This window comes from Bactrocera neohumeralis, unplaced genomic scaffold (assembly GCF_024586455.1).
Source record: "Bactrocera neohumeralis isolate Rockhampton unplaced genomic scaffold, APGP_CSIRO_Bneo_wtdbg2-racon-allhic-juicebox.fasta_v2 cluster11, whole genome shotgun sequence".
Lineage (NCBI taxonomy): Eukaryota > Metazoa > Arthropoda > Insecta > Diptera > Tephritidae > Bactrocera > Bactrocera neohumeralis.
In genome coordinates, this window is record NW_026089624.1 from 1585453 (window position 1) to 1604408 (window position 18956).

General features: G+C 35.8%; 1 protein-coding gene across 30 annotated transcripts in view; it reads right to left on the reverse strand.

The window, feature by feature from the left end:
• LOC126765673 (putative dual specificity tyrosine-phosphorylation-regulated kinase 3 homolog) overlaps positions 1-18956 on the reverse strand; it is a 293060-nt gene that overhangs the window by 243080 nt on the left and 31024 nt on the right. For 6 of the 30 annotated variants that reach the window (XR_007668515.1, XR_007668514.1, XM_050483327.1 and 3 more), the window contains one exon: positions 1848-2088. Coding sequence is in view for 15 of the 30 variants with exons in the window: in XM_050483310.1 (XP_050339267.1) it covers positions 2014-2088; positions 4063-4178 (191 nt within the window). In the remaining 15 variants the exon portion in view is untranslated. Of the gene's footprint in view, positions 1-1810; positions 2089-2143; positions 2381-2874; positions 2967-4035; positions 4199-18956 lie in introns of those variants that run through there. The other 24 variants (XM_050483321.1, XM_050483317.1, XM_050483315.1 and 21 more) reach the window with 15 other exon arrangements.

Genomic DNA, 18956 nt, shown 5'->3' on the forward strand with positions numbered 1-18956 from the left:
ACAAATAGCCGCTCAGCAATACTACTATATAGTTAACACATACTCCGAAAGGAGCAGACGCTAAGTCAGCAGTTGTTTAACTACAGAGTAGAGATAAATAGCAGAACAACCGCAGCGTAACTTGTACAAGGTCTGTCGCAAAAGAAACAGGACTGTTAAAAAAAACAACAAAAAATTAATATTTTTCAAAAGTTATATTTTTTTATTCAAAGTAGTTTCCTTGTGCTTCGATACAGCGTTTAGCCCGGTCAATTAGCATTTCAAATGAGTGTTTAAGGTAATTTTTCAGAATGCTCTTGAGAATATGGGTCGTCGCCTTTTGGATAGCTGAAATGTCCAGTGTCCTTTCATGGGCAAATGAAGTTCTCCAAATACGTAATAGGTGAGTAGGGTGAGTGATTAATGGTTAATATGGAGTTTTTTGTCAAAAAATCAGTGACAAGCGTCGACCGATGACACGGCGCATTATCGTGCAACAGGCGCCAGGACCCTGCCTCACGGTATTGTGGTCGAGCACGACGAATGCGTGACAAAAGACGCTTCATAACACCAAGGTAAAACACAGCATTAATCGTTTGGCTAGGTGGGACGAACTCTCGGTGTACAATACCCTCGGAATCGTAAAAACAAATCAGCATTGTCTTTATTTTTGACTTCTGAAGACGACCGACTTCTGATCGTCACAGAGATCTTCACGACCTTCTTGGAATCGCTTAAACCACTCATGCACATTACTACGGGATAGGCACTGATCAATCAATTGTTTTAAAATTTTTACGAAATGTCAACAATATATCAAACTTTTTATTTCATATACCCACCAATAGGTGGCGCCACCAGAAACAGTTATATTTAAAAAGTTCTGTTTCTTTTGCGACAGACCTTGTATATATCAAGGTTAAGAAATTAAAATGATATGAGTTTTAGCTAGAAGTTAGAGTTTCAGAGTAAAAACAAAAAGACTTTTTTTGAGAATATATTTCTTAAATATGGATTGAGTAATTTTATACGGACCTTTTGTACATTATTGAGCACAATTTTGACAATATAGGGCAATTTTTTTCGTCACTTTTTTAGTTCATAAACTTTAAACGCGTTTTTCTCAAACTTTTTCAAAGTCCGTGTTCACTGTAATTTCAAAACTACTTGATCGATTCCATTAAAACTTTGTATACATTTTTGATATATAGATTGCTGCCTCCAACGTTTAGTAATTTATTTTTCCGTTAAGGGTGTTTTCCACTCACAAAATGGCTGAATTTTTAGTGGAACTTAACAGTTTACATTTTAAATGGCGGGCAAAAATTTTTAAATGAAGAAAAATTATCAGAGAACGTTGGGGGAAGATTTCATTATAATTTGACAAATTTTCTGGGGGAAGCGTCTTATACTTCAACACTTTTGCATGAAAAAATTACCCTATATTGTCGAAAGTGTGCACAATGTACAAAAGATCCGAATAATAAATAAAATTAAACAAGCTATATTTAAAAATTAAATTCGCAAAAAAGTATTGTTTTTACCTTGAAAGCCTAACCCCTCCCTTTAAGACTTGTATTAGACTCATACACAATGGTGATAGGTTTTATTTTACATAGTACAGTTTAGTGCCGAAAATGGGTTCAGTCCGTTCACATATTGATTTTATGCCGATTATATCAGTAATTTCTTGATAAATTATGTGTAGCTGGCTGATTGTAACCTATTCGCAACTCTAATATTCTAACAAGGAATGTTGAATTCATATGCGACATTTTATATTATAAAGCTTTTCCTAGACTTGGAAGTGTTTCTATAGCTTATATCTTACGAATTGCAAGTGTATAGAAAGTTATGCTGCACTTAACTCTTTCTTTGCTTTCAATAGAACTCATCCGTAATAGTGTTGATAAATCAAATGTTGGCGTAAAAATCCTAAAAAAAAATCCTGATAAAACCTGTGGTCTGTATGCAATGTTTCATATATGTAAGACATGAATGAAATATTGAGCGAGAGTATGACCGAAAAATCACCAACTCTCTCTGGACATTAGGCATGTGGTCTTCATCTGATCCATCAAAGTTTTTGGTTCAATGCTGCATATATTTCTGAAAGAAAAACATTAATCAGATATTTTATAGTTAGCATAATTTAAGTATATACATATTTCCATTAGTACCAAATAAATAAATTCAATCATTTTCTGCGGCTATCTCTTGTGTAATTTTGATTGATTTTTGCTCTAACTGAATAAGTTCGCAAAAAATCTGGAACTTATTTCTTTCTTCTCTTTCTGAATGCATAGATTTTAATAACAACTCTAAACTGGAGTTTGGCCGCATATTAAAAATGCTGGTACACAGCAAACTACGCTCTTCCACGTTTTGTAGGTATTTAAAACTTTTGGTAACAATATTATCGGGTGATTTTTTAAGAGCTTGATAACTTTTTTTAAAAAAAAAACGCATAAAATTTGCAAATCTCATCGGTTCTTTATTTGAAACGTTAATTGGTTCATGACATTTACTTTTTGAAGATAATTTCATTTAAATGTTGATTGTGTTTACCATGTTGATTTGAATAGCCCCATTTCTTCGGAAATTCCAAAGCTGGAATAGTTTGGCTTAAATACTTGTAGCCCCACATAGGCGTTAAATCGTATCTTTTTTCTTGAGATGAATTGTTCTCCGAAGATTTCCCTCAAAATGGCCATAGAATCGCTGTGTGGCATGTAGCGCCATCTTGTTGAGTTCTTCCATTTTTGGCAACAATAAATATGCACATGTGTGTAATGGAAAAAGTAAGTAATACTATTTCAAGTATCGCAAACATTATGTATGTTCTTCAGAAAGTGTAACATAAAAACCCGAGATAAAATATACACATACACATACACAAGTTTCATAGAGCCAGAGAGACGTCACATTTTCTCTATTCTCTACCACAAATGTCTGCTTCGCTTATCCTCTTTGCACATGCCCTATCTCATTTGCTAGATTTCACTTAACTAAAACTACACCTGATTCGTTGTTAGTAGTTCAGTAGAAATATATACATATTTGACTTTACGTATTTTTTGTTATTCTGAAAACTATAATTTTGTAATTTTCATTGATTTTGTTGTTTTGTGGCTCCTGAGCTAAATTTTTTGGTCACCCCTGTTTTATGGCGTTTAAATAACAAATCTTTAACGCACAGTTTTTCTTCCTACAGGAAAAAGAACAGGTGGGTGAGCATAGACATGTCGTTATTGCAAGGCTCATTATTTTGTACTCATCGTTCAATAAAAGAGGGCACGTTCACAACTTGATTAATTGCCAAAAAATGGTACCGTTCTTCTAATAACTTGTTAAATACATTATATTCTGAAAAAAATTATTTATAATTTAACTTAATATGGATTTTTGAATTCATATGAAATGTTTTCTGAAATACAAATTTGGTATTTTATTTATTTTTATTATAGGTCACCGACTAACTTAGTTTTATTACTATCATGTTGTTAATTGTGTTTTACTTCACGTCAGTTAAAATTATACTAAAAGCACCTCCTAATGAAATATACTATGTATGTGACATTAACTCAGCCAAAGAGGCTAAATCTAATCTTGTTACGGATATTTTTATAAATCATCTATCTTTAAACTAAGTCTGGGGTTCGATCACTCTATTGTGAAATTAGAGTTCTAATTTAACCCTTTTAGTGCCGGGCGAAATAGAGGTGCCTATGCGAAAAAACCGAATTTCACAGTTTTAAAAGGGTTCGGAAAAATGCTTCTAAAAACCAAATGAGAAACAATATTTCCATGATTCAAAAAGATGCGTATTGTGGATGAAGTACAGAACTAAACAGTGATACTAGTTTTGACATTACAAATTTTGAGATAGAGATCTCCCGCAATGCGAATAGTAAACCGCTACAAGGCGCGTGCCGATATATCTGGCACTCTTCGCAAGTACTGCTGGAGCCGATATATCGGCTCCCGGCACTAAAAGGATTAATGGCTACTTTATCTCCTCTTATTTACTACTAATTTACACAAATTAACGCTTACTCAATATTCGAGATTACATCTTCTTACTTATTCCTTATTTCCTCTTTACACGCCAGCATTGTAACTAAAACTGTGTCTACTGCACAATCCAGCAGCTTTTTTATATTTAGTAGGTCTTTAGTAAAACTTCGCCACTCGAACATTCTGTCAACTATGAATTTAGCTGTCTGGTTGATTCTGGGAATTTGTTATCGCACCTGTATCGTCACTATGTATTGAGTTATATGTATGTATGTATATGTGGAAAACGACATATTAGAGATATGAAACTAATACTATGTTCGGACCGACAACGAAAACATGTTTTCGTGGGAAAAACTTTAATCGATGTTTTTTAAAGACATATTTTGGCGGCCCTAAATTATCACTTAACATTTGTTTACATTCCATATACAAATACAGCTGTCATTTGATACTCTCATATTAGGGGGATTCTCTTGCTCTTGCAAAACCTTGTACGGTGCAGAAATTGCAGAATTTTCCTCTTGGTGCAACGGCACAACAACAAACACACGCAGAAAATTAATTGCAATGGCTGTAAAATATGTCAGACCAAAACCCATGTTTATTTTCGTGCCGTCATATATCACTAGATTCTGCAATGGGTGCTCTCTTGGCCTTGCATATTTCGGTATAAGATTTTAGCATTTTGTGTCATCGTTCAATCTTGCAAGAGCAAGAGAATACCGCTATTGATAGTTGGCAGTGAAAACTCATCGAAAGCACACTTTGTCGGTCTGAACGACTTAAATTCCACAACATACAAATGTGTTTTCAAAATGTTTTCAATGTCGGTCCGAACATAGTATAAGGCCTACATCAAATAAAACTTGACTACATAATTTCATGAAAATGTTACACATTTTACCAACCTAAACGGTTTAAAGACAGCTGGAAGGTCGGAAATCAGTATATAGGGTATATTGGTGGTAGTGAAATGTTGGGTCTGATAACCTTTGGCATTGCTCAGATCATTATAATGTATTATACGGTCTCCTATTTACAATTCGTAAGCATATACCACAAATGTCCGGAATTAAACTACAGCATGTTCAATATTATACGTTGAGATAATTTTGTTAAGATATCTTACATATTGACTTATACATACTGTACAAAGCCAGCCAAAAGTTTCAAAATTCTATATTAGGTCTAACGATTGCCCCGGTTTTGTTTATTTTTGGCTTAACTACATATTATTAAGCCCTAACACGCAATCCATCGTAGCGATGCTACGAATACGAATGTCCGCTACGAATACGCATTATTTGCTATCACTGAATCCATGTGAATTCGAAACTATTTTTACCAGACTTAATTTTGAATTTTGACATTTCGAAATCAGCTGGGTAGAAGAAAAAATTTAAATTTTGATCAATAAAACTGAAATTGTTCATATTCAAATTGATTTTACGAACAAAATATGGATCCGATAACGTTTTTATTTATGTTGCTTAAGGAAGAACGTGAAGGAAGCCGGCGGGATCTAAAAATTCACCGAAAATCACTGAGGGACAAGAGCAACCCTTTCGATGTGGACGAAACAATGTACAGTTCAATAATCCACAAAAATTCATTTATTTATTAAAATTATTTTTCTAACACAGGCTTATTAAAAACTATCGCTTAAATAAGGCGGCCTTTACGTATGTCCTCGACGTTGTAGAGAGGAATGCAAGTTCTTCAAGATCGTTATCTATTTCTTTACTTCATCGATTGTCTTCGGTTTTAGGTTTTCTAGCTGAGGGAGGCTATCAGCATAGAGTGGGTAAAAACTTCGATATTGCAATGGCTCAGTCAACATTTTGTTGCATCATAAAAGATGTACTGGGATTGCTTCAGTCCCATTTGTGCCCTCAGTGGTTAAGCCTTGAGTTAAGTAATTATGAAAAAAGAGAAGCAAAAAGGGATTTCTTTCAGAAATACTGATTTCCAAGCGCGATTTTGTGTGTAGACGGGTCACATATTAAAATCGTTGCTCCGACTAAAGATAAGTTTCTCTATCATAACCGCAAAGGATACTTTAGTATCAATGCCATGATTGTAAGTTTGGTGACAAATTCACATCTCAAACATCTTAATCAATGTTTTGCAGATATGTGACAATAATATGAAAATACGTTATGTGAATGCTCAGTATCCTTGTAGCAATCACGAATCTCACATATGGAATGTCAGCAATGCTCGTTATTTTTATGAGAATGGTAAACGAATCACTTGGTTTTTGGCTATTACACATACATATATAAAAATTCCCAAAATGCCTTACAAATTTTCAAACATCAAAATCGTTTTATATTTGTACAGATCCATGGTTAATGACACCATTCCGTACCCCTCCCTTAAGAACCCAGAAGAGAAATATACTAAAATACATGCAAAAGCGAGAAATATTGTAGAAAAAACAATAGGTGTTTTTGAAAATCAATTGATATGTCTTCTGGGTGCTCGTGAGCTTGACTAAGAGGCATGGAAGGCATCTCAAATCGTTAATGTTGCGGCAGCGTTACACAACGTTTGCATTCACTATCGCGTAAATAATGAAATTTTAGAAAATAATTCAGAACCAAAAATTTTTACAGAAAATAATGAATTTTTTTCATCCACTTATAATGATGCAGCTTCACAAATCAGAGAAGCTGTATGTGCAAGACTTACACGAATATAACATCCTAAATAAATATTAACACAAAATATTTATACTTTTAATTAAGTAGGTATTTATTTACTTAATTATTTTTTGATATAGCTTGCAATTCTTTTCCTCTACATCTAACATTTGCTGTTTTATGGAATTCTTAGCAGCTATCGAATTCTCCATAGCTTTGTTGTGCTTTCCAATTTCTTCCACTTTTTTCAAATCGTTTTGCATTTCCATTTCCAAAGATCGTCCAATTTATCGAGTACTTTTATCTGAAATTATTTTTGAATTGAAAATTGTTCTTTTATTAATTCGGCAGTAGATGTATCTGGCCTAGGAGTACATCTAGCAGTGCTGGACTGCAGGTCACTGATGGCATTGATACGTCGGCCTCTGTATCATTGCCAACGTCGGCTGCCATTGGTAAGCCCATGCTTACTGTATTTTCGATGCCACTTGTACTTGTCTCTAATGCCGTTAGTGTAATTACCGCTCCGCTTCCTCCAATTGGTTGAAATGGTGCTGCCTATTTCTGCCGCCATCAGAAGCTGACTGCTCCTTTTTATTTTCGACCAATTTTCTTTTTATGTATGCCTTCCAGTCAAGCCATACCAAATAAAAAATAAGTCAACCAAGCTTTAAATTATTTTTTTGCAACAATAAAACTACAACCTTATTATATTACTTTCTTCCAGCTGGAAATATCCTTGATAGCCGGACCAACACTGTTGAGTTCCTGGGCCATATTACTCCAAAAAGCTACCGCTTCTTCTTTAGGGCACTTTGTAAAACCCTCCGCCATTTCTGGCTTTTGCTGTAACAGCTCAACCATTAGTCCATATTGCTGTTTGGTGGTAATTACCTTAGACCTGCAGAAATCGCATTAAAGATTATTTTACTGGTAACAAATATGTTATAGTTTGAATTCAATAAAAACTTACATTTTCCTTTTTACATCTATTTCTCCGCTTGCAAAAACTTGTCGTATAAAAATTCCGATAAAGTTCAAAATTTAACGTTCCGAGTGAATTCAATGAATGCCACTCCACGAATTTCGTGGAACAGTCTACGATGGATTGCGTGTAAGACTGATTAAGAGAAAAAGATTCAGAAACTATCTTTTCATTAAGGTACCTAAGACAGCATCCCAATATATAATAAACTAGCGCAAGTTTTCACCCGATATATTTTAAACGCAAAGATACAATGTCAACAGAAAAAAGCAATCACTAAAGTAACTAACATGTTGGCCGATATATCTAATCAGTTTGTTGACGGTGCGCCTTAATCTTATACGCAATACCCTCAATAGAAGCTTATATGCGATTATCTCAAGGTAGTTGGCGAAGAATGTGGGTCTTTCTTTTTGTGTATTGGACAGAGTACACTTAAATGCAAATCATGGGACATGCCTTATTCTACAAAGCAGTGCTCCTTATCAGTTCTTCGCCGCCATATTTAAATAGTTCGGCCGGCAATCCATCAGTGAACTCTCCTTTGTTGTTCTTCAGACGGGTAATTGCTATACGAACTTCGTCATGGTCGGGCAATGGAACGTCTGCTCCTTCGTTTTGCTGCAACACGCACGTCTAAAACACTGAAGACGTATGTTCCATCTTTCACAACTTGAGCGAAAGATAGGCTGATGAATTTTTAGTTTGCTGGAATGTACTACTGCAGGTAACCATATTTCGGGCCCGGCGAAGTCGATAAGCCTTACCCCATTTGTGAATCTTTCATCATGAAGGCAGAATTTACCGACCGTTGTGCCGAAGATACCTTCTTTGTTCACCCTGGCGTTAAAGTCGCCAAGCACGATTTCGACATCGTGGCAGGGGAAGCTCTCATAGGAGCGCTCCAAGCGCTAATAGAAAACATCGTCCTTATCTTCCGTCGGGGCGTGGGTTCATATCAGCGATATGAACGATATGTTGAAGAACTTTGTGGTTAGACGTTCATCCACCGTCGGGAATGCAAGTACTCAGCGACGGAGTCGGTAACGAGGACATCAACCAGCTGGGTAGCGTCACTTTCCCGAATTAGAGACTGGAAATTCCAGGTGCATGTCCTTAGATCGTAATTCTTAATACGTTTGCAGTGGTCGTCATGAAAAAGGGGGTCTCTCATCCGAGGCTGTTTCCTTCTTTTCATTGGTAGTTTAGCTCGCTTTCAAACGTATGTTTTTTGGCTACCCAGGGGATAGTAGGTGTAAGGCCGAAAGTCGTGAGCGGATTCAGCCATATGTAACAGAATCGTTTCTGGCCACTCCTAAGTGGATGTCGCCCTAAACAACTTTCCTCACTCTCGTGAACTTCTACACATGGCTCCAAGGTGGGCAGTGGCACCTATCTTATATATATAAATAAGTTGGGTTTTTGTCTGTTCGCTGTAGCTGGCTAAACCGCTGCATGAAATGAAAAATGGCCTTACCCACTTTGAAGGTAATCTAATGAGGATGGTTTGTAAAAAAAATCAGAAAATGTTCATTTTTAAGCGACTTACGAGTGGCGAAAATTCAAAATAAGTCATTACTTACTTATAACAGATAATGTTAAATTTAGACAGAGAATGTTATTTAACATTTAGCTAAGCTGCAACACACTGATAAGGGCGAATTATAGCGTGAATATAAACAAAAACAACATGTTTTTTTGAATGCGCCAGGGCACTGGCAAGACGTTTCTTGCAAATGTAATATTTTCTAAAATAAGACAATCAGAAAAGATAGCAAAAGCAGTTGCTCAAACTCTCTAAAGGATGGAAAAACTGCTCATTCATCTTTTAAACTTCCGTTCTCCATAAATCGCGAACGAAAATCAATATGTTCCATTCACAAAAATAGGACCCTCGCATATAGAGGCTGTGGACAGAACATTAAAAGAGCTTAGAAACTCCTTTGCTCTCATGGGCGGCATAACTTTTGTATTTGCTGGAGATTACCGACAGACTCTCCCTGTCATTAACAGAGTTACGCGAAAAGTTATCATCAAAGCATGCTTAATATCGTCGCCCTTAAGGACTTCGATTGTAAATATAAAATTAAGGACGAATATGAGAGCTCATCTGCAACTGCTTAAACTTGGGGAAAGAATTTTTCCAACTCCAAATTTAAGCAGTAATTGTCTAATAATTAATAATTGTAATTGTCTCTAGGCCAAATAGTCTATAATTTTGAAATTTTAATAGATGCAGAATACCCTGACATTGAGAATTTGCACGAAAAGGGATTTCATTGATTGTGTTCAAGGGCAATAGTGTCACCCAAGTGTCAACGAAATAAACGATGTAATTATTCAAAAAGTTCGCGAAGAAATAAAAAATACAAATCCAAAAACACCGTGACGAAGACAAAGTTCATTATCCCCAAGAGTTTGTAAATTCATTAAACCCTTCTGGACTGCCACCACAGTTGGCCTTAAAAATTGGAATTCCAATTATGCTTTTGAGGAATTTAAGTCCTCCAAACATGTGCGACGGGACGAGGCTGCTTATTAATGAATTGAAGGACAATTTAATTGTGGCAACCATTAATACCGGCCCAGTTGCTGGTCAACTTGCTCATATACCGAGGAATCTATTGCTCTAACTACAAACAAGTCCCAAGGCCAAACTTTCAAATTAGTAGGTATTGACCTACAAAAAAATATTTTACTTATGGCCAACTGTATTTTGGTCTATTGCGGGTCGGAGGTCATGAAAAACAATTTATATTGCTGCTACAAAATAAATTAACTTCAAATATCGTTTACAGAGAAGATCTGACACAATAAATTATTTTTCAGGAGCAGAGAAAGTAAACTATATAGTAAAGGCCTTTATACAAAAATTAAAGAAAAGTTGTAATAATACAAAAAATATACTTTCATGTTTGAATTTCTTTCATTTAACTAATTTTTATTGCCCCACTCAAAAACGAGGAAGTATCTGTGGAAGAGTGTGTACATAATTATAACTTTTGAAATGATTGTTTAATGCCCGAAGGGCTGCTAGTAATCTATGTATAAAGGAAAAATATTTGTTAGTTACGCTATTTATAACATAAAAACGGCTAATGCTATTTGGCTAAAAATTGGTGGGGAGGTAGCTTAGAACGAACGAACATAGGATACTTTTTATCTCTCTATGTTAGAAGTCAATACAATTCATAAATACCGAAATTATATTTCAAACCATAAGCATGTGTTCAACAAAAAAAAAATAACAACACAGAGCTAATGGAGGAGCTAATTTTCTTATGAATGTATACTTAGTATATGGCTTATACTGATTGTTGCAACAAATTGCGTTGTTTTTAGGACGAATCAGTCAGATATTTTTAATATCACAACACTAAATGGCATTAACATTTTCGTTTAGTTTCGTTCATTTAGATCAGTGGTTCCCAAACTTGTTTGATCTACCGCCCACTTTGAGAATAAATATTTTTTAGCGCCCCCATTTTTTCACCTATTTAAAAACCACTATAACTTCAAATTAATTATTGTGACCTATATACATATACTTATGTATATTAACCGAGAATTCTAAACGAAACTTTTACTATAACCAGCAACTTGAAACCTAAGCGCAGTAGGTAACATACAACGGCGCTTAAGTCTCAAGTTAACTCTTACGGGCTCCACCTGCCAATAAGAATGATTATTGAAACACAACTTTATAGTATTAAAACAGAGAATATTTTATTAAAAACAAAACTAAAATAATCGATCCTTATATAAAAATTAATGTGAAGAATGAATCTGATGCTGTTTAATACGTTTGTTAATATCACGTTCCAATTTACTCAAGAATTGTCGCCACGTTCGGTAACAAGCAAACGATTTCTCTTTTTAGTAAGCAGTGTTGTCACAGCACTAAGTCCACGTTCACACAAATATGGCGATGGAAATGCTATCAAGAATAGTTGAACGATTGACCACAATCCAGGGTACAATTGCGGGATCGGGTTTTTGTTGCCAAAATTCTTGGTAACCATCTTTGAACTTGATTTTTATTTCCTCGTTTGTTGTCCACTCTATAAGTTCTTCTCCAGCTGAGGTGACATTGCTGTGCTGACATTTGAAAATGGATCCAACACCCAGTCTGGTATTTCCAAGTTCAAAATGTCCTGGTATCGTTCGGTAAAGTCAATGGGGCGGTGTTCCAAATGTTAGCAGTAGGCAAACAATTCGCCGTTACTGCATGATATTGATAAATTCGGAAAATTGTGAAACTCACTTCTGCTCAGATTCTTTTTGTGTAGAAGCAGTTTGGCTGCGAAAGCAGCAACGACGTTTTTTGTTTTAATTAAATTTAGTTTATCGCCTTGAAGTTGGAGATTCATGTCGTTGAACAATTTATACAGGTCTGTCATGTAACCTATATCATTCTTTGATGTTAGGAGCTTGTCTTGAAATTCTGTATCTTTAGTTTCCAAGAACTCTATAACAGAGTCAAACAGGTTGTAGAATCGAGTCAGACAATTGCCTCTTGATAGCCAACGAACTTCAGTATGAAACAACAAACGATTGAAATCCTCGTCATTAGTAACACAAAGCTGATGAAATAATCTATCATTCGAAGAGCTGTTGCGGATTTTATTGACTGCTTTGATGACATATTGCAGTGATTGAAATAGTTTTTCACTTAAGTTTCTAGCAACTAAATGTTGTCTATGAATAACGCAATGTATACCAAGGACCTCTGGAATTTTATTTTTTAAGTACGCTAAGAAGCCTTTATGGCACCTTGTCATAGCCGGAGCGCCATCCGTAGCAACTGAAATAATATTTTTCAAAGGAATCTCTTTCTCATCGCAAAACTTTTCCAATATATTGAATATGGTTTCGCCTTTTGTATCGGTCTTTAAATTTCTATCAAACAATAGTTCTTCACATATTTTCTCATCTTTAATAAAACTCACGTAAGAAAACAACAATGCTTCATTAGTTGGTAAAGTGGACTCATCCAGCTGAATTGAAAATTGACTTGACCTCAGGTGATCGCACAATGATTCTTCAATGTTTTCAGCCATTTCATCAATTCGTCTTAACACAGAATTATTACTCAAAGGAATTTTTCGGATAATATCTGCGGCCGGTTTATGAAGCACGGTAGTTATTACTTCATTTATTGCTGGCAATATTAACTCTTCTGCGATGTTATGTGGTTTGCCTTTTTGAGCAATTAACAAAGAGATATTGTACGAAGCTCGAAGTCCGTCGTCATCTTGCTTAGCAGCCGCCGAAAATAGTTTTTTTAATTCATATTAGTTGATGTTCATAAGTTGTTGTTGAGAGTCGAGAGCTCATGTAGTCGTTGTCTAAGAGGCCTCCTAGTTAATAAAATTGCGAATAACCCCCCAGGCCTCTACAAAACGCCCCCATTTTCTTTTTGGGTCTCATACCGCCCCCCGTGATACCTGCAACGTCCACAAGGGGGCGTTATCGCCCACTTTGGGAAACACTGATTTAGATTATGGGCAAAGGACGCAAATACATTCATAATAAACTAAACGTGACATCGAATATAAAAAAAATAGCGGAATAAGTGCAGTGTTGAAAAATGGTCTATTATAATTTGAGATAAATGGAAATATTTTCGAAGCATTGCACAGAGCATCTATTGTTACACACCGACGCAAAAACTCGGATTTATTACGATTAAAGAGCACTCAAACACTCCTCAGAATCAGTAATTCGTTGCTTCGGTTGGATTATGAACTTGCGCGGCACCCACATTGCACAGAGCTAAAGAGGCTTTATGGCGTCCACTGCCTTCTTTGTCATCGGTGCTCATTTAACCTCTTTCCAACTTAGCAAATCTCAAGTTTTTTTGGGCTTTCATATAGCGAGTTGGTTCGTTTTTTTGAAGTTTTTGTTACTAATATAAATTTTTATCAAAAGCACATTAACCATTAAATCTTCTATCTATATAATATAAAAATGAACACATCTTGCGAGTGTTACTAAGCGCATAACTCAACAACGCCTGGACCGATTTGGCCAATTCTTTTTTTAAATGTTTGTTGAAGTTCAAAGATGGTTTTTACGGTGAGAAAAATTCGAATAATTGCCGGAAAACCCTAAAAACAGCCCTTTTCTTGAATATTTGTTTGTTAGTAACGCTAAGGCTCGAGAACGGCTGCACCAATATTGATGCAATATTCAGAGCTTATTCGTTGTGGATAGGGGAAGGTTTAGAAATAAAAAAAAACCGTTTACTTTTCATGAGGAAAAGTCGGAAAATCGAACAATTCCAAAAAGTAACTTTTCCCATACATTTCTTTTTTATTTGTTTTGTTTTTCAACATTTTGATTTGTAAATTATTTGAATCGTTCAATTTCGGTCGCTAGCTTTTTTATTCCGGCTATTCAAAAGAAAAACTACTGAAAATTATTCAGTGCAAACTTTATGAGTGCTTCACACAAAGTGATCAATTACAGATTGAAATTTGTTACGAAGCCACGAAGAGGTCGCGTTAATATCGGTCGGCGTTCTTTTTCCCATCTACATACATTGGCAGCCCCAGGCACATGAACGAGTACTCCTAGGATGACATACGTGCGGAATTATGAATCGCGGTCATTCAGTTAGCGATCGTCACGATGTCACAGCATGACTTTTCAAACAACAGCTGCGATGTTTCATGGACTTTATCTTGAAGCAACGTGTTGAATATAGATGTTAGATGCTGGATGTACTCTGTTGAGTTTCAAACAAGAGGTTTGCCGCACGCGCACATTCTTCTTTGGATGGGGGATGGTGGTTACACCAGATCAAATTGATGAAATCATTTCTGTGGAAATTCCTGATGCAGAGAAAGATCCAGTATTATACGAATACCAATATGGTTCATGGACTTTGTGGACACCAAAATCCCACTTCGGTTTGTATGTTTGACAATAAATGCACAAAACACTATCCACGTGCTTTTGTTTCAGAAACGTAAATTGGAAATGATGGATATCCACTCTATCGGCGTAGTTCACCAGACGACAATGACAAAACATTTAGCATTCAACTCAGATGAGTGAATATCGAAGTCGACAACACATGGATCGTACCATATTCGCCACTGTTGTCTAATTCACATTCACAACTCATGTCAATGTTGGATATTGCAGTAAGGTGAAAGCAACATGGCGGTTATTTTCCTTGAACGAGATAAGATCAGCAAGTATCAAATGGGTCGATGGCAGAGAAACTGCAATAAAGCGCTTTATAGGATATTTACTTTTTGAATGTATGAACATTTTCCGACTGTTGTGCGACTCGCAGTTCATTTGGTGAATGGCCAAAGAGTGTATTTCAACCTCAGGAATAAATTACAGCCAGTGGAAACATCGCCAGCAACAACATTGACCTTGACGAGTTTTTCCTCAACCTGCGTCAGTGATCCGTTTGCGAGAACATTGCTCTATTCGAAAATACTCTGATATTATACATGGAATGCATCGTCGAAGAAATAGTTACGCAGAAAGCAAGGCCAACCAGTAGATAGACATCCAGGAGTGTTCTCAATTAATGCCTTAGGACGAATTTCCACAATCCACCCGAAAAACGACTATTGCTTCTACCTTCGGTAGCTATTGACAAATGCACGTGGTTCAATTTCATTTGAGTCAATGCGTACTGTGAATGGTACGGTGTTTGCAACTTTTTGAGAAGCATGCCAGCAATTACAATTGCTCGAATATGATAATCAATGGAATCAAACGATGGACGATTTGATAGCTACTTCGCATGCCACTGAAGTTCGCACACTTTTTGTGAAGATCATTTCGATATATTAGCCTTCAAATCCGTGTCAATTATGGGATACGAACAAAAATTGCATTGGCGAAGACATTTTACATAATATTCGATAGGAATTGGAAATTGGCAAATTCCGGTTGATACTTCCAGTGGTTTGATATTAATTCCACCTGCCTTTTGTCAATTCACTTCAACGAAATATGAACTCATCCCGAATGTTTATGCCAACATTGGCCAAACTATCGTAACTGCGATTGCTTGTGTGCACGCGAAATTTTAGCTGCCAAAAATACGAAGCCGTTAATTATCGAGTGGAATTTCTAAAATCTTTTGAGAGGCTTGGTATGCCGCCGCATTATTTACGTCTCAAAGTTGGATCTATCATTATTATGTTTCGCAATCTTCATGCACCGAAATTTTGTAATGGAACCCTACTGATTGGAATTCTACGAATTCTTTTGACGATTTGCCATTTTAGTTCAAACGTATTCAGTTTCCAGTGAAAATTGCATTTGCAAAGACAATCAATAGGACACAACGATAGTCGCTTGAAGTGTGTGGCATAAATCTGGAAATGTCATGTTTTTCACACGGCCAGTTATACGTGGCGTGTTCACGAGTTGGAAAACCATTCACGAGTTGGAAACCATCTTCTCTGTACATTTACAGAAACCAAAAAATATTGTTTATCAAGCCGCGTTACATTGAAAAAAAATTTAGAAAAATCGATTTTTAACACAACTAAATTCAACTTTCTTTTCATTTCAAAACACATAATTTCACGCAGGACAACTCCTGCGGAGTCAGCTAGTAATACCAATAAAATTATTAGTTTTCTTTTTATTGCAGGTAAAATAATATAATGGTTTAAGAGATATTTAATGCCGAAGACTTTACTCTTTACTGTACACGTTTTTTTGTTTTTGATTCACTGTATGTATACCTGAGTAAAGAAATTATATGTGCACGACTTCAAAGCCATTAAATTTGTAAATAAATAGAGTTATCAAAGTTTTGGTTTTTGTTTATATATTTATGTGGGAATATAGATCGGTGGCAACTCCGCCAACGAAGACGGGTAGGTGGGAAAGACAATGAGAACAAAAGCTAAAGTTAGTCGTTAAACTGGTGTCATCGGCGGAAGGTGTTTCTTCGGTATTTCTGATCTAATATTTTCGGTAGTTTGTGAAGTTAAGTGTAATCCAAACGTTACTTTAATATAATCATTTTCAATGTCATTGCGAGCTGCAATTTTATACAAACTATAATTAAAACTGTAATCAAAACCCTTATTGGAACTGTAATTAAAACTGTAATCAAAAACTATAATTAACAAACTGTAATTTGAATTAAAGTTAGCAATAAAGCGTAATTTTGGAACTGTGTGAAGTATTGTTTATTTCAATTGGAAGCGTGTTGTGGTAGCAAAATCCCACATCCTCCAAAAATCCACAATCCTCGTAAAATTGGCCTGTAAATTCAACCAATTCACTATCGAGCAAATCTAAATACATGTGTGCATTCATTTTTGTTAATATATATAGCATATGGGAGTTTTTCCTTCATAACAAAAAGCAGCCCACACCATTACAGAACCTCCGCCGTGTACTCGACGGAGGCATGTGCGTCGAAGATTTTGTGTATGATGCCAATATTTTTTATAACCATCAGGTCCATCGAGATTAAACTTTTTTTCGTCGTTGAACACAACGGTTCGCCAAATTTTGTATTTATCTGCAAATGCTAAACGTGCGTTTATATGCCTAGGCAAAAGGTCTGGTTGTGGTACCATAGAAAGGTGTTTTATGCTAGGATTTTGATGAATAATTTGAATTTAATAAGTAAACTAAGAGGTCAACACTTTTCGACACCTGAATAGTCCATTGATAAGTTTAAAAGTTATATTGTGGAGATACCTAAGTCGGAGTGACAAAAGTGCTTCCACAATTGGTTCAAGCGCATGCAAAACTGTTTAGATCTTAAGGGAGAGTATTTAGAAAAACTATAAAGAGATTTTTGTTTTCGAATCCCGAAATACAAAAGGCAGCGTACGTAACACATTTTAGATTTTTGGTTTGAGGTGGAAGCAAGGTGCACGGACGTGGTTTTTTAATTTTCTCCGTGTATTCAGATTTCACATACAGTAAACAATCAATAATAATAAAATAAAAACGAACAATCAATTAAAAATCAGTGCACACTAGTTATTAATAATAAACATAAACAAATACTACACGAAATAAATAGATAGAAACAAAAAACAAACAATAATGAGTGCTTCGCAGACTCACCAGCAAAGCCGATTTACAATTTAAAATATCTGCTCCATCGTAGAGTTACCGTTAAGGGAATGGTCCAGTACAATGGCCAAACTGTAAAGAGTATGGACACACGAAAGTATATTTCACCCTACGCAGTGTCTGCGTGGTGTATGGTGATCTACATCCTACTTCAAAATATACTCTTAAAAAAAGGATTTAAATAAAAAATGTAGTTGTTGTGGGGGAAATCACACTGCAAGCTATAGGGGTTGTCCTGTATATAAAGGCTTAAAAACGAAATTGTCTGTCGGAATTCAAGCACGTCGTAATCAAATGATAAATATTCCTCCTAGCCAAAATATTGAAATCCCGGTCCATGTTTCAAAAACATTATTTATTAAACATAATGCTACACAAGGGAGCTATCAAGCACGTCGTATTCAAATGATAAATATTCCTCCTAGCAAAAATATTGAAATCCCGGTCCATGTTTCAAAAACATTATTTATTAAAAATAATGCTACACAAGAGAGCTATGCAAATGTGATGAAAAGCAACACTGCACAAATGCCAACACACAACCAACCAAATGGAACCATTGAACCTATGTATGTATTCAAACCTAACCAAATGTTTGACACAATTTATATCTGCAATGCAAAGTATGATTCAAGAGATAATTAAAGCATAAAACCAAATGTTGTAAACTTGACCATTTTTATATGGAACAGTGTTACCAACATAAATTGCAGCTTATTAGATTTCTAGATGAAAACAAGTAAGGAAGGGCTAAGTTCGGGTATCCCCGAACATTTTATACTCTCGCACAATAAAGTGATAATCGAGATTTCATTATCCGTCATTTACATATTTTTCAAATACCATATTTGTGTAAAGTTTTATTCCTCTATCATCATTGGTTCCTAATGTATATATTATACAGAGAAGGCATCAGATGGAATTTAAAATAGCGTTATATTGGAAGAAGGCGTGGTTGTGAACCGATTTCCCATATTTTGTACATGTCATCAGGGTGTTAGGAAAATATTATATCTTCTTCTTCTTAATTGGCGTAGACACCGCTTACGCGATTATAGCCGAGTTAACAACAGCGCGCCAGTCGTTTCTCCTTTTCGCTACGTGGCGCCAATTGGATATTCCAAGCGTAGCCAGGTCCTTCTCCACTTGGTCCTTCCAACGGAGTGGAGGTCTTCCTCTTCCTCTGCTTCCCCCGGCGGGTACAGCGTCGAATACTTTCAGAGCTGGAGTGTTTTCGTCCATTC